The sequence below is a fragment of the Heloderma suspectum genome, chromosome 6 (genome assembly GCF_057233095.1).
Source record: "Heloderma suspectum isolate Gila_16-S chromosome 6, 16-S_ref, whole genome shotgun sequence".
Lineage (NCBI taxonomy): Eukaryota > Metazoa > Chordata > Lepidosauria > Squamata > Helodermatidae > Heloderma > Heloderma suspectum.
This window is the reverse complement of record NC_139463.1, coordinates 129,908,865-129,922,519: the sequence shown is the minus strand read 5'-3', so window position 1 is coordinate 129,922,519 and position 13,655 is coordinate 129,908,865. Positions and strand designations below refer to the sequence as shown.

Below are 13,655 nucleotides of genomic sequence, written 5' to 3'. Positions count from 1 at the left end.
AACAGCATTTTTCTCCGATAATGTAAACAAAGGACTTAACTATGTTAATATGTAAGCTTGAATTTTTACAATCAAATTCACACTGGAAAGACTCGGCGCCCTACCTCAAAAACAATTCCTTCTCACATTTCTGTTGAGAAGGTTGCTTTCCTGCCTGGTCCAGGAGTTCCTCTTCCTCTCTGCTGGGCTGTGGAGGCACAATTCAGATATCCAGATCAAAATCCCACCCGCAGGGCCCGTTCCAGAAGTGGTGATCATGGGCATCTAAAAGATGGTGGCAGTCCCATTATTCAGAGCTTGGATGTTCTGGATCAGCCTGCAAAGGACAGCAACAAGGAAAAAGTCAATGCCCCTGTAAGAGTAGGGGGGCAAGGGGAGGGTGACCTTCCTCCTGCCAGCTGAGGTGCCTGCCTGGCATCACTGGCCCTATTCTCACCCCACTTCAACTCCCTCATTCCTCTGAGATTCAAGATGAGCTGCGGAATTGCTCAGGGACCAAGTCACAAACTATTGGCGCCTCATTCCCCACCCCTTTTCTTGCCCAATTTCCTTGGACTCTCAACCCAACTTCACTTGGGGGTGGTGGGGCATGGATGCCAAGGGAAGTCTGGTGTCACCTGAGGCACAGGACTGTGGTACGGCAAGAGATTAACAACCTGGTTGGGGGCTCTTCCTTAGCCCCTCTGCGCTGCTGTGTTGGAAGAGCAGCGGTCTTTGGGACAGCCTGTGTTTTCATGGCTCCTGGAAACAACAGCCAGAAGAAGCAGAAGGGAAGCTGAAGGCCGCTCTTCAAAGCGGGGGTGATTGGAAGGCAACTCTCAGGATGTTAGCACCCAGCTGGTGGCTCAAGGAGACGGGACTTATCTGCGTGCCGTGGCGGCAGGCCCACCACGTATCTGCCTGTGTACAGAGAAGGGTCTTTCGTGGCTGAGGTAGGCCTGGGAGTCTGTGCTCAGCAGAACGGAAGAAGAGCTGGGGGTGATCGGGCCGGAGGGGTCCAGCTCTGGTCCAGCACTCTGCTCCCCAGTGGCCAAGCAGATGCCCCATGGGAAGCCCACAAGCAGGACGTGAGCACCAGAGCACCTTTCTGCTCATGCTCTGCAGAAACCAGTAGTCTGAGGTCTCCTGCCTCTGACACTGGAGGCAGCCTAGAGCCATCAGGACTCATAGCCATCGAGATCCCCCTCTTCCTCCTCCATGGATGTGTCTAATCCCCATTCAAAGCCATCCAAAGCAGTGTCCATTGCCACATCCTGAGGAGGCGAGTTCCATGTTCACCTCTGCTGTGTGAAGGAGAAGACGTTCCTTCACAGGCCTCCCCGGTCGTAACACAGCATGGCCCTACAGGCTCCTTGTCAGCATGTGCCTGATGCTCCTGGGCGCAGTGGAAACCCCCAGAAGGCTGTTGTACATCAGGGCATTCAGCTGGTGTACAGCAATTGCTCCTTGCATGCTGGAGCCTCCTTCTGGCTCCTGCCCCCTTAAATGGCCTGCAAGCCTTCTTTGTTTAGGTCAGCTATCTGTCCAGGAGGCAGCACGGTTTGCCTCCTGGCTCCTCTTTGCAAGACCAGTTATCTGTCTGAGAGAGCACATGAAACATCTCAAGGTCAACCGCCTGCTTAGGGAGTATTGAGATGATCACAGAGTCCTCAAATTGGCTGCTGGCCACATATTCACTTACCTCTGCAAGAATATATAAGCACGATCAAGTCTGTTGCGTAACCAAAACAGCAGGGGTGGTTAAGCAGTGTAGCGAGCAGGACCCAGCAAAGGGCACGATGGTTCACGGGGCCAAACCTACATATAAGCCCCAAGGGCATGTCTTGCGATGGAGCCTCGATGCAGGCTGGGATATGCTTGCTCCCCAAGGGAGTCCGACAAGAGGGAGGGGAAGGGGGCTGCCTGCGGATGTCTTGGTCCAGCCTTTTGTTTGCCAGTCAATAAAATCTGGAACCCTGACCCACTGGCGTGTTCATTGTCTCTGAGTCCAAAAGAACCATTGCCGCTTGGCAATGCACTGGTGGGGGCGACCTCCCTGCCAGCCATCTTTTGCCCCTGCTCAGTCCCCCCAACCAACCCCCCACGGCCTACCGCTTCCAGGGCGCAGCACAGCAGGCATTGGCTGCGGCTCCTTTCTCGAGGGCTGCCCTCTTCCCTGGGCCCACCAGAGCCACAGAAGGTGCGTGGGCCAAAGGCGATGCTGGTGCTGGGGGCTGGCCCTGCTCCGCCAGCATGGAGGTAAGTGGGGGGCAGGGGGGCCCTGCGGTGGCCGGCAGTGGGGTGCAGACAGCAGCCCAGGAGCGCCTTTGCAGCGTGAGCCTCGGCGGGCTGAATGGGACTTGCTCCAGAGGAGCCACACAGAGGACTGTGCTGCAACACACCTAGTGGGGCTTTTGAGGACCAGGGGCAACTTCATTGGTGCACTGGGCTTCCCAGAGGCTCAGTTCTATCGCCTGGGGCTTGGACTGCGATAACCGGGTTTACCTGTCCATTTGTCTGCTAATGCAAGGACGGTCTTGTTCTCAACACCGCTTGGTGAAATTGTTTTTCAAACATTTAAGCTTTAACATCATTACCACTGTCTCTATCTTTTTGCATTTCATTCCCCCCTGAATTAATACCGTAGCGCTTACTCTCTCTATACCCGTTGTTGTTGTTCAGTCGTTCAGTCGTGTCCGACTCTTCGTGACCCCATGGACCACAGCACGCCAGGCCTTCCTGTCCTCCGCTCTCTCCCGGAGCATGCTCAAGTCCATATTCATTGCATCGGTGATGCTGTCTAGCCATCTCATCCTCTGCTGTCCCCTTCTCCTTTTGCCTTCAATCTTTCCCAGCATCAGGGTCTTTTCCAGGGAATTTTCTCTTCGCATTAGGTGGCCAAAATATTTGAGCTTCAGCTTCAGTATCTGTCCTTCCAAGGAGCAGTCAGGGTTGATTTCCTTTAGGATGGACTGATTTAACCTCCTCGCAGTCCAGGGGATTCGTAAGAGTCTTCTCCAGCACCACAGTTCGAAAGCATCAATTCTTCGGTGCTCAGCCTTCCTTATAGTCCAGCTCTCACAGCCATATGTTGCTACTGGGAAAACCATAGCTTTGATTAGATGGACCTTCGTCGGGAAGGTGATGTCTCTGCTTCTTACTATGCTGTCTAGGTTTGCCATAGCTTTCCTCCCAAGGAGCAAGCATCTTTTCATTTCATGGCTACAGTCACCGTCTGCGGTGATCTTGGAGCTCAAGAAAATAAAATCTGTCACTGCTTCCATTTCTTCCCCTTCTATAAGCCAGGAAGTGTTGGGGCCAGATGCCATGATCTTGGTTTTTTTAGTGTTGAGTTTCAAACCAGCTTTTGCATTCTCCACTTTCACCCTCAACAAGAGGCTCTTTAGATCCTCTTCACTTTCTGCCATTAGGGTGGTATCGTCTGCATATCTGAGGTTGTTGATAATTCTCCCGGCAATCTTAATTCCGACCTGTGATTCATCCAGCCTGGTGTTTCTCATGATGTACTCTGCATATAAGTTAAATAAGCAGGGCGACGATATGCAGCCTTGTCGTACTCCTTTCCCAATTTGGAACCAATCAGTTGTTCCATATCTGGTTCTTACTGTTGCTTCTTGTCCCTCGTACAGGTTTCTCAGGAGACAGGTAAGGTGGTCTGGTACTCCCATCTCTTTCAGAATTTGCCACAGTTTGTTGTGATCCACACAATCAAAGGCTTTAGCGTAGTCAATGAAGCAGAAATAGACTTTTTCTAGAATTCTCTTGCTTTCTCCACGATCCAGCGAATGTTAGCTATTTGATCTCTAGTTCCTCTGCCTCTTCGAAACCCAGCTTGTACTTCTAGTACTTCTCGGTTCACATGCCGCTGAAGCCTAGCTTGTAGGATTTTGGCATAACCTTGCTGGCATGTGAAATGAGCGCAATTGTGTGGTAGTTTGAACACATGTTGGCATTGCCCTTCTTTGGAATTGGAATGTAAACTGACCTTTTCCAGTCTTGTGGCCACTGTTGAGTGTTCCAAATTTGTTGGCATACTGAGTGCAGCACTTTAAGAGCATCATCTTTTAGGATTTTAAATAGCTCAGCTGGAATACTGTCATCTCCGCTAGCTTTGTTGTTAGTAATGCTTCCTAAGGCCCACTTGACTTCACTCTCGAGGATGTCCGGCTCAAGTTCAGTGACCGCACTATCATGGCTATCGGGGACATTAAGATCTTTCCTGTAGAGTTCTTCTGTGTATTCTTGCCACCTCTTCTTAATCTCATCTGCTTCTGTTAGGTCCCTGCCTCCTTTGTCCTTTATCATGCCCGTCTTTGCACAAAACGTTCCCTTGAGATCTCCGATTTTCTTGAAAAGATCTCTAGTCTTTCCCATTCTGTTGTTTTCCTTGATTTCTTTGCATTGTTCATTTAAGAAGGCCTTCTTGTCTCTCCTTGCTATTCTCTGGAACGCTGCATTCAGTTGGATATATCTTCCCCTTTTCCCTTGCTTTTTGCTTCCCTTCTTTCCTCAGCTACTTGTAAAGCCTCATCAGACAGCCACTTGGCTTTCTTGCATTTCTTTTTCTTTGGGATGGATTTAGTTGCTGCCTCCTGAACAATGTTATGGACCTCCGTCCATAGTTCCTCAGGCATAGTTCCTCTATTGGGTCTAATCCCTTAAATCTATTCGTCACCTCCAATGTATATTCATAGGGGATATGATTTAGGTCATACCTGAATGGTTTAGTGGTTTTCCCAACGTGCTTCAATTTAAGCCGAAATTTTGCAACAAGAAGCTCATGATCTTCATGATCAAGACAGCTCCAGGTCTTGTTTTTACTGACTGTATAGAGCTTCTCCATCTTTGACTGCAAAGGACATAATCAATCTGATTTCGATATTGACCATCTGGTGATGTCCATGTGTAGAGTTGCCTCTTGTGCTGTTGGAAAAGAGTGTTTGCTATGATCAGCGTGTTCTCTTGGCAAAACTCTATTAGCCTTTGTCCTGCTTCATTTTGTACACCAAGGCCATGCTTGCCTGTTATCCCGGTTATTTCTTGACTTCCTACTTTAGCATTCCAACCCCCTATGATGAAGAGGACATCTTTTGTTGGTGTTAGTTCTAGAACTTTTTGTAGGTCTTCATAGAACCGATTAACCTCAGCTTCTCTGGTCTCAGTGGTTGGGGCATAGACTTGAATTACTGTGATGTTGAATGGTTTGCCTTGGATTTGTACTGAGACCATTATATCGTTTTTGAGATTGTACCCCAGTACTGCTTTTCCCACCCTTTTGTTGACTATGAGTGCTACTCCATTTCTTCTGAGGGATTCTTGCCCACAGTAGTAGATATAATGGTCCCCTGAATTAAATTCGCCCATGCTTGTCCATTTTAGTTCGCTGATTCCCAAGATGTCGATGTTCAATCTTGCCATCTCATGTTTGACCACCTCCAGCTTACCTTTATTCATTGATCTGACATTCCAGGTTCCTAAACAATATTGTTCTTTACAGCATCAGACTTTCTTTTCACCACCAGACACATCCACAGCTGAGTGTCCTTTTGGCTTTGGCCCAGCCGCTTCACTCTTTCTGGCGCTACTTGGAAATTCCCTCTGCTCTTCCCCAGTAGTATATTGGACACCTTCCGACCTGAGGGGCTCATCTTCCGGCATCATCTCTTTTAGCCTTGTGATACGTTCCATGGGGTTTTCTTGGCAAGAATACTGGAGTGGGTTGCCATTTCCTTCCCCAGTGGACTCAGGAGAAGACTCAGATACGGGGAGGAGGGGGAGGGGGAAGGGGTGGGGGAAAAGAAAGGCAAAAAAGGGAGTAGTTGTGTTCCTGCATTTAAAACAGAAGCAGAAAGCTCCCTTTTAAATGCAGGATTTTAGGCTGGTGTAGAGATGCCCTGGGAGTGGAGGCCCATCCAGCACAGGCTAAGTCCCTATTCCAAGTTAGCCATTGGGCTTGGGGGCTTCAGGTAGCCTTCATGGCTAATTCATAGACCATATTGGCCACTGATAGACACATTCATGATGGAGGAGGAGGGAGTCTAATCACCTTTTAAAGCCATCACAGTCAGAGGCCTTTAACCCTTCCTGGGGCAGCAAATTCCATAAATTAATGCTGTGTGTGTGTGAAGTTCTTGCTTTGGTCTCCCCTGAATTTCCTGCCCATTAGTTTCACTGGATGGTACTAAGTTCTAGAGCTGTGTGTGTGTGACAGAGACAGGGGGGGGAGAGGGAGGGAGAGAGAGAGAGAGAGAGAGAGAATGTCCCATCCCAGCCCCATCTCCAGGGCTCCCCGCCTGCTCTCTCTGGCAACTGTCTTTCTCTCTGTCCTTTTCCAGGTTGTTGCCAAAAGCGCTCTCCAACTAGGTGAGTCCCTTTGGATAGCCCCGCTGTACCCCACTGGCACCCTTGCTCTTGTGAAATGGGTCCTGGGCACATTTACACAAGTGGAATGTGCTCAGCTCCATGCTGCCATTCAGCCTGGATGCCCTCTCTGTCACTGGGCTGCAGTAGGCCATAATAACGTGTGGTCAGGAGACCAGACAAACGCAGCCCTGGCAGCAAGAGTGGGCTCGTTGTGAGAACAAAGTAAAGATGGCACGAAATAATGGCTTTGGAGCATTTGTTTGCACCAGATCCCCTTTCCTGTGTTGGGCACCCAAGAACATCACTGCATGATGCTTAAATTGGCTTTTTCACCCGGGACTGGTCCTAATGTGCAACACAGTGAAGCAATCTCCTTCAGGCAGTACCGCCAGGAGGTGGAGGGAGAGAGGTGCCATTGAGGCTGTGCTTCAAGTAGCAATAGGTCTTGGCCCGGCGCTGGTTTCATTCCCCACACCTGTAATGCCTGTGTGAGCTCAGATGTACTTCCAATGTGGAAACTGTCCTGCTTCCTGGTGCTCATTAATGATGGCTCAGACATGGCACCAGGTTTGAGATGGCCCTTGGCAAGATGCCCTCTGGAGTGCCCCCCTGTGTGACACAATACGCCCCCCGGGCAGGTTTACCTGGCAATGCCAGCACACATCAACAGCTGCAGTGCTCTGCTAAGTGCCAGGCAACCCCCCTCCCCCAGCATGGGTCTGGGAGGTGGCACTTAAATTTCCCACAAGGCTCCTGCACAGCATCACTCTGGGGCATTGTGGGGAATAAAGCGGTGGCCCAGCACTGGGAAAAATCAATGGATTTGGCCATCAGGATTCTGGGCGCCAATACAGGCTGGGCATACATTTGTGCCCCCCCCCCCTGAGAGTCACAGGAGTGGTGGCCCTCCTGTGACTCTCCACGGTTCGTCTTTCAGGAGAGCAGTGGGCAAAAGCAAGGACTAGTCAGCGGCCAAATACGGGGAGATCAGCTACAACGGCGAGCCCGGGGTGGGCACGCCCATCCGCCCCTGGCCCGCCTGGCGCTCCTCTGGGGCGGCGGCTCCGCTGGCCTTTCTCAAACGAGTTCCTCCCTCCTCGCCTTCGAGGCGCCCCAGCACCCCATCCTGGCGACCCCCAGCCGCCTCCCTGCCCACCCCCACGTCCTGGGGAGTCCGGCCACCGCGCCATTACCTGATGCCGAGGGCCAGAAGATGGCGCCACCTTTAAGAGCGCCCCAGGTAAGCCATGAGGCCCCGGAGGCGTCCTCCAGCAGCACCGAGGAGGCCTGCCACAGACGGCCGGGGGAGCGTCACTTGGCCACCTCCAGTCTGCTCTGGGGCCGCCTCTCCCAGTGGGGCCAGGGCCCGCAAGACAGAGCAGGGCCCCGAGCTGACGCCCCAAGCCTTGCACGGAAAGGGCGGCGGGGCTGCGAGCGCCAGCCTACCTGCAGGGGGGTTGCAAGCGACACTGGGAGGACGCGCGCACAGCACTTTGGATAGGGGGGGAACCTTCCCGCAGGAGACAGGCGCAACCCCGCTGTTGCTCGTGCCCCCTCCCCGCCCCACCGCCAGGAAGAGCAGCATGTGAGCGGGCGCATAACGCTCCGGGGGGGGCGGCTTTCTTGATCAGCATCAGAAACCCGTGTACCCCGCCCCCCCGGTTACCGGCTGGTGTGCGGGGCCTCCGTTGGAGCCATCTGCAGAGCCCGAGATCTCTACATCGCACCCCACGGACTGAAATTATGGGGTAGATGGGGGGGGGAGGGAACCACACCCCCGCACCTGATGCCCCCCCTCTCTGCCCCCGTCTCTGGGGAGGGGCTTCAGGCGGCGCGAACAAGCCGCAGTCGGCCGCCTGCGCTCCAGGCTGAGCTCCTGCAGGACCTGTTTCTAGGGCCAGTGGTCACCTCTGCGACAAGTGACATTGTCAGCATAAGGAAGGCGTGCCTCTGGGCGTGTACAAAGAGGCTTCCTTCTCGTTCGCACAGAGGACGCACCCCGCGGCCTTGAGCCCCCGCTTTGGCTTGGCCGTTTAGGCTCCTCCAAGGAAGGCGCTGAGCCCCTCACCTGCATGTGCCCACGCGGCGGCCGCAGTCGCCAATCCCGGGGGTCGACGACGCCCTCCGCTCTGGCGCGCGGCTACAGACCAAGCGCCAATCCAGCAGACCGGTGGGACTTCGGCCTGTCCGATGAAGCCGTGGGGGGAGGCGGGCGTGGCCGCGGCCTCGGCTAATCCGCGCTCCGGGGGCGGGGCCGCGCCGGACCGGGGGCGGGGCGGTGTCTTGATAAGCGCCGGCTCGGGCGCCGCCGCCTCCCTCTCTTGCTGCGGTCTCTGCCCCGCTGCGCCCGCCCGCCATGTGGATCCAGTTCGCCCCGCTGCGCTTGCCCCTGAGGCGGCGCCTCCAAACCGCCGCGGTCCTGCAGTGGGTCTTCTCCTTCTTGGCGCTGGGTGAGGACGGGCGGGGGTGCCGCCAAGAAGGGGCTGGGAGGGGGGCCGCCTCTGGTTGCCTGGACTGATCAGCCCTTGCGGAGCGGGGATGATCCTCCCTCGTACATCTGGGGAAGGGTTAGGGCGGCCCTTGCGGGGGGTTGCTAGAGGTGCTGCCTTTGGAAAGACTTGCGGGGGGCAGGACGGCAGCCCTTTCTTCCGTGGTGGTGCTTAGTTCTGCCATGCAGCTTCTGGGTTTTCTGTCCGGAAAAAAGTCGCGGGGAGGAGGTGTCGGCTTCTCTCGGGGAGGCTCCTCTAAGTGCGGGGCCACCTTCCTGGGAGAGAGGGGCGTTGCCTCGGGCCCCCGCTAGGCCAGAGGGTGCCTCTGTCGGGTGGGGGGACTCTCTGGCGCATCTGTGCCGCGCTGGTAGGTCTGGGGCGGCGCTTTCCAGACTGGGCCGTGGGGCTAGGAAGCTGCAGGTTAGGGGGTGGGCGGGAGCTTGGAGAAGCGCCCCTTCCCTCCGTGGAAGCGATATCCAGACAGTGTCTGATCATCGAACCCCGGGCCTGTTTTCTGGGACCTGGATTGTAGCAGAGGGCTCCTGAGCATGTGCAGACAGAGGGCTCTTTAGCGGGCCGCTGAGCTTCCAGTTCCCTGTTCGGTTGTTCGGGTGAGGCTTGCGGGGGGGGGGGGGGGGGGCTGACTCACTACCCCTTCCGTAAGTTAAAAGTCTTCAGGCGCTTGTGCCGTGGAGTCTTCTGGCGTGGAGAGGGGGAGGCTGATCTTCCGGGGGGCGTTGAGGGTCGGCCCCCTCCCCAGGGAAGGCGACACGGCCCTGCCTCTGCCTCTTTCCCCAGCTCAGTGCTGCCTGGTGCTGTATCTGCTGCTGCTGCTGGGGGATGGCTGGGCGCTGGCTGCACTCTACGCTGCCTGGCTCTACCTGGACTGGGACACCCCTGCCCGCGGGGGCCGCCGCTCAGCCTGGGTGCGCAACTGGGCCGCCTGGCGATGCTTCCGCGACTACTTCCCCATCACGGTGAGAGGGGGGGTGGGGGGCTGCCCCATGCCCAGGGCTGCCCCGAACTGCGGCGAAACTCCTGCTGCCGTGGAGCCGCTCCCCCTGGCGGGGCAGAAGGTTCTCCTACTGCCTCCCCGCCTTCCCCTTCTTCCTACTGCTGCCCTTGTAGCCTTGAGCTAAGTTGAGCCCAAACTCTGCCTCCTCACCTGATCTGAACCCCAGAAGTTCAGCCCTGGAAATGGGAAGCTGCTGGAACCGGGGATGAGAAAGCCCGAGCGTTGCACTGCTGGGGGCTTACCCAGCCCTGCTCCTGAGCGCTTCACCGACAGCCCTGTGCAGCAACGGCAAGGCTGTGAGGCCAGCCCTCGCCCCACGTTGCAGGCTGCCACTCGGCAGCCCTGGCTGCGCTGGCCCCAGAGCCCCTGCCCACGGCCACCACCCAACTGTGACTTTGGTGTGTGCACGGTGCCTTCCCTCCACAGCACCACTCGGGGATTGCAGCTTTCCATGGGCGGGGGGCTCCCAGGGAGGGCTGCTGACCCCCGGACTCCCAAGAAGTTCTGTCTTCCTGGCTGCAGTGCGTTGTTCGGGAGGGGGGCTGCGGCTCAGTGTCCCAGAGCCCTGTGTCAGTCTCTGGTGGGAAGCATCTTGGGAAGTGAGTTGTGGGCAGGGCCTCTCTTTGCCTGGGGTGGCCCTGGAGGGCAGCTGTCAGCCAAGTCCGGATGGCCTCCATGGGTAAAGGGCTGACCACGTGGTCAGACCGCAACTTCTTGGGCAATCGTTGCAGGGGGCAGCAAAGAGACACCAGCCAAAACTGGTTGGCTCTTGCCGACTGCTTTTCCCCCCCCCCCATGACAGCTGGTGAAGACGGCGGAGCTGGACCCTTCACACAACTACCTCTTTGGCTTCCACCCACACGGGGTGCTGGTGGCTGGAGCCTTTGGGAACTTCTGCACAGAGGCCACGGGGTTCTCCGAGCTGTTCCCGGGACTCACCCCACACCTGCTGATGCTGCCCTTCTGGTTCAAGGTCCCCTTTTTCCGAGACTACATCATGAGTGGGGGTGAGGCTGCGGGCGGGGCGCATTCTGGATCAAGGTTCCTGCATCGGGACTGTCTTCCGCTGGGCTTGAAAGAGGGGGCAAGAGGCGTCTCCTCCGGCCCCTGCTCTGAGCCAGCCTCTGGCTTCTTTCTTCAGGGCTGGTTTCCTCAGAGAAGGCCAGCGTCTCATACCTCCTTGGCTGTGAGGGGGGGGGCCAGGTGGCTGTGATCGCGGTTGGGGGCCCGCCGGAGTCGCTGGATGCCCGCCCGGGGGCTTTGACTCTCCAGATTCTCTGCCGCAAAGGTTTCATCAAGATGGCGCTGCAGCATGGGTGAGGGGAGAAGCATTGCGGGGGGGGGGTCTGGCCTTCTTGCTGGGCAAGGCGGCCAGACTGCAGCGGGAAGGCGCGCCGTTTGCGAGTGGCTCCCCTTGCCATGCTTCTCGGTAGCAGCCTGTGGCCCATGACCCGGACACGGGCTGGTGGCCGGAAGCAGGCGTTTGGCTGCAGCCGCTTAGTGGCACAGCCTCAGGGTTCAGTGGCGGGCTGATTCAAGCCAAGGTCTGCAGCCCCCCTGACTCCTCCGTCTGCCCTCCTTCAGAGCTGCCCTGGTCCCCGTCTTTTCCTTTGGGGAGAACGAGCTCTTCCACCAGGTTTCGAACCCGCAGGGCTCCCTAATCCGCACCGCGCAGGAGCGGCTCCAGAAGGCCATGGGGCTGGCGCTGCCCCTCTTCCATGCCCGGGGTGTTTTCCAGTACAGCTTTGGGCTTCTGCCCTTCCGAAGGCCCATCCACACTGTGGGTGAGTAGCACAGCTGGCTCTCAGGACTGGGCTGGTGGGAGGCGGGGGGGGGGGGGCTCTTCAGAGGCCTAAGACAGATCTGAGCTGACGTCGTTTGTGGTTGGCACTCTTCTGCTGCCTCTCCTGATCCCCCGATTCCAGCCCCCCCGATTCCAGCCCCCGCCAACTTGTACTGGCACAGCCCTCTCCTTGCAGCGTGTCTCGGTTCTCCCCCAGCTACAGCAATGTCTGTACCAGTCTGCTGCCAGGCTGACCATGGGCCTAGCTGACGCAACACTCTGCCCCGGCCACTGGGCCACAGTTCCACCCCCGAATTTTGCAACTGCTGCTAAGGGGGCCCCGTCAGTGCGTTTGCAGCTTTGGACTTTGGCCGGGGGGGGGGGGGCTCTGAGCTGGCTCTGCCTGCTGCAACTCCCTGAGGCTGGGGCTAGCTGAACTCTTGCACAAACGTGTGCAAGTCAGGGTGGGTCCCCTGCCGCTTCTGCAAAATTAGAGCAGGGGGACCGGGATGGGGGGAGGCTTAAAAAGCAAGCCCCCTCCCCCCCCGGTGTGTGTGTGCTGGACCCCACCTGCCTTCAGCTGTTGCCTCCCCTGGTTCCCATTAAGTTCCTGTGTTGCTCTTCCTGGCCCAGGTGGGGCCCCCAAATTCAGGTTCCTCTCTCCAGACATGCAGCCTGAATGCTGGAGCGTCTGGAGCTCTGCCCCCCCCCCCCACAGTGGGTGGATCTGAGGGCTCTTCCCCCAGGCGGGATCCTCACCTTGCAGGTGTGTTCTGGGGCTGAGCCTGGCTCTGCCCAGCCACCGCCTGGCCCTAAAGCGAGCAGTCCATGCGGGTGGGGAGGCCAGGCCCCAGAGCAGGGGGGGGATGCGTGGCCCTCCCCTCAGCCCTTGCCAGCATGGCCACTGGTGCGGCTGATGGCAGCTGCAGTCGAGCGACGTCTGCAGAGCCCCGACCTGCCCACCCTGCCCTAGAAGAGTGGGGCCCTGCCAGATGGGGGAGCTCTTGACATGATGGGCCCCCACTCCCTCTGTCTCCCCCACAGTGGGGGCCCCCATCCTTGTGCCAAAGACGCCGCATCCGTCCCGGGAAGCCATTGACGAGCTGCACAAGACCTACCTGGAGAAGCTCATCCAGCTCTTTGAAGAGAACAAGGCCAAGTACGGGCTGCCGGAAGAGAAGCACCTGCAGCTGATCTAGAGGGGGCGAGAGCCGTGGCCAGCGTCTCCCTCCATGCTGGGGTCATCACAGCCACCTCCTTCTGGACTGCATTAAGGAACTTCTGGGTAATGTGGCTGAAGGGGCTCCTTGTGCACCCGCCTCACCATGGGGGGGGGGGCGACGATGACACAGTAAGCGGAATGGTGAACTCTGCAAATTTGGCCCAGTGCTCTGTAGAAGGATGTGGGGAGGGGGAGCTGTGTACACAAGAGGGTGGGCAGGAATCCTGCCTGAAGCTGGGTGGGCGGGTTGGGAGGTGGGCTGCTTGCCTATGTTGGCAGGGGGCAGGGTCTATTTTAAAAGGAGTCTTGCCTACTGGGGAGTGACTTTCCACTGCTGTAACCACCTCAGGTGTCTGAAATGCCGACTCAGTATAAGCAACCACATCATTTCATCTTGTACAGAAATAAAGTGGTGAACCTCCCATGTGTCAATGTCGGTGAATTTCTATTTGGGCAGAACTCATGCAGGGGCTGGGAGTAGCCCATTCCTTCTCCCCCACCCCCAGGAATACTCTTGTGTGTGTCAGGGGTGGGGGCTTCTGTGCCTCGCCCAGCTGGGTTCTGCTGCCTCCTGGGTGGGCTTTCTGCCTCTCTCACACTCTTCCTATGGACTGTGGGAACGCTGTGGACATAATATATCTCAGCTTCAGCAAAACTTTCAACAAAGTGCCCCATGATATCCTGATGAGCAAACTAGCAAAAAGTGGGCTAGATGAAACAACGATCATGTGGATCCACAGTTGGCTACAGAATCGGACTCAAAGAGTGCTTATCAATGGGACC

At 56.8% G+C, this 13,655-nt stretch overlaps 1 protein-coding gene across 1 annotated transcript; it reads left to right on the top strand.

Annotated features, from left to right (window-relative positions):
* The first annotated feature begins 8,678 nt into the window (after window positions 1–8,678).
* Window positions 8,679–13,302, top strand: LOC146343262 (2-acylglycerol O-acyltransferase 2-like). The gene is made up of 6 exons (XM_084807024.1): window positions 8,679–8,813; window positions 9,651–9,829; window positions 10,670–10,874; window positions 11,009–11,183; window positions 11,452–11,651; window positions 12,695–13,302. The coding sequence occupies exons 1-6, from the start codon at window positions 8,720–8,722 to the stop codon at window positions 12,847–12,849; spliced, it is 1,008 nt and encodes a 335-aa protein (XP_084663150.1). The 5' UTR covers window positions 8,679–8,719; the 3' UTR covers window positions 12,850–13,302.
* Window positions 13,303–13,655: the final 353 nt, after the last annotated feature.

What these genes read in the sequence shown, in the direction of transcription:
- LOC146343262 (XM_084807024.1), top strand. Translation starts at nt 8,720, where the DNA reads ATGTGGATCCAGTTCGCCCCGCTGCGCTTGCCCCTGAGGCGGCGCCTC. An exon ending in CTTCTCCTTCTTGGCGCTGG is followed by an intron (nt 8,814 to 9,650) that starts GTGAGGACGGGC and finishes CTCTTTCCCCAG; the next exon opens with CTCAGTGCTGCCTGGTGCTG. An exon ending in AAGATGGCGCTGCAGCATGG is followed by an intron (nt 11,184 to 11,451) that starts GTGAGGGGAGAA and finishes GCCCTCCTTCAG; the next exon opens with AGCTGCCCTGGTCCCCGTCT.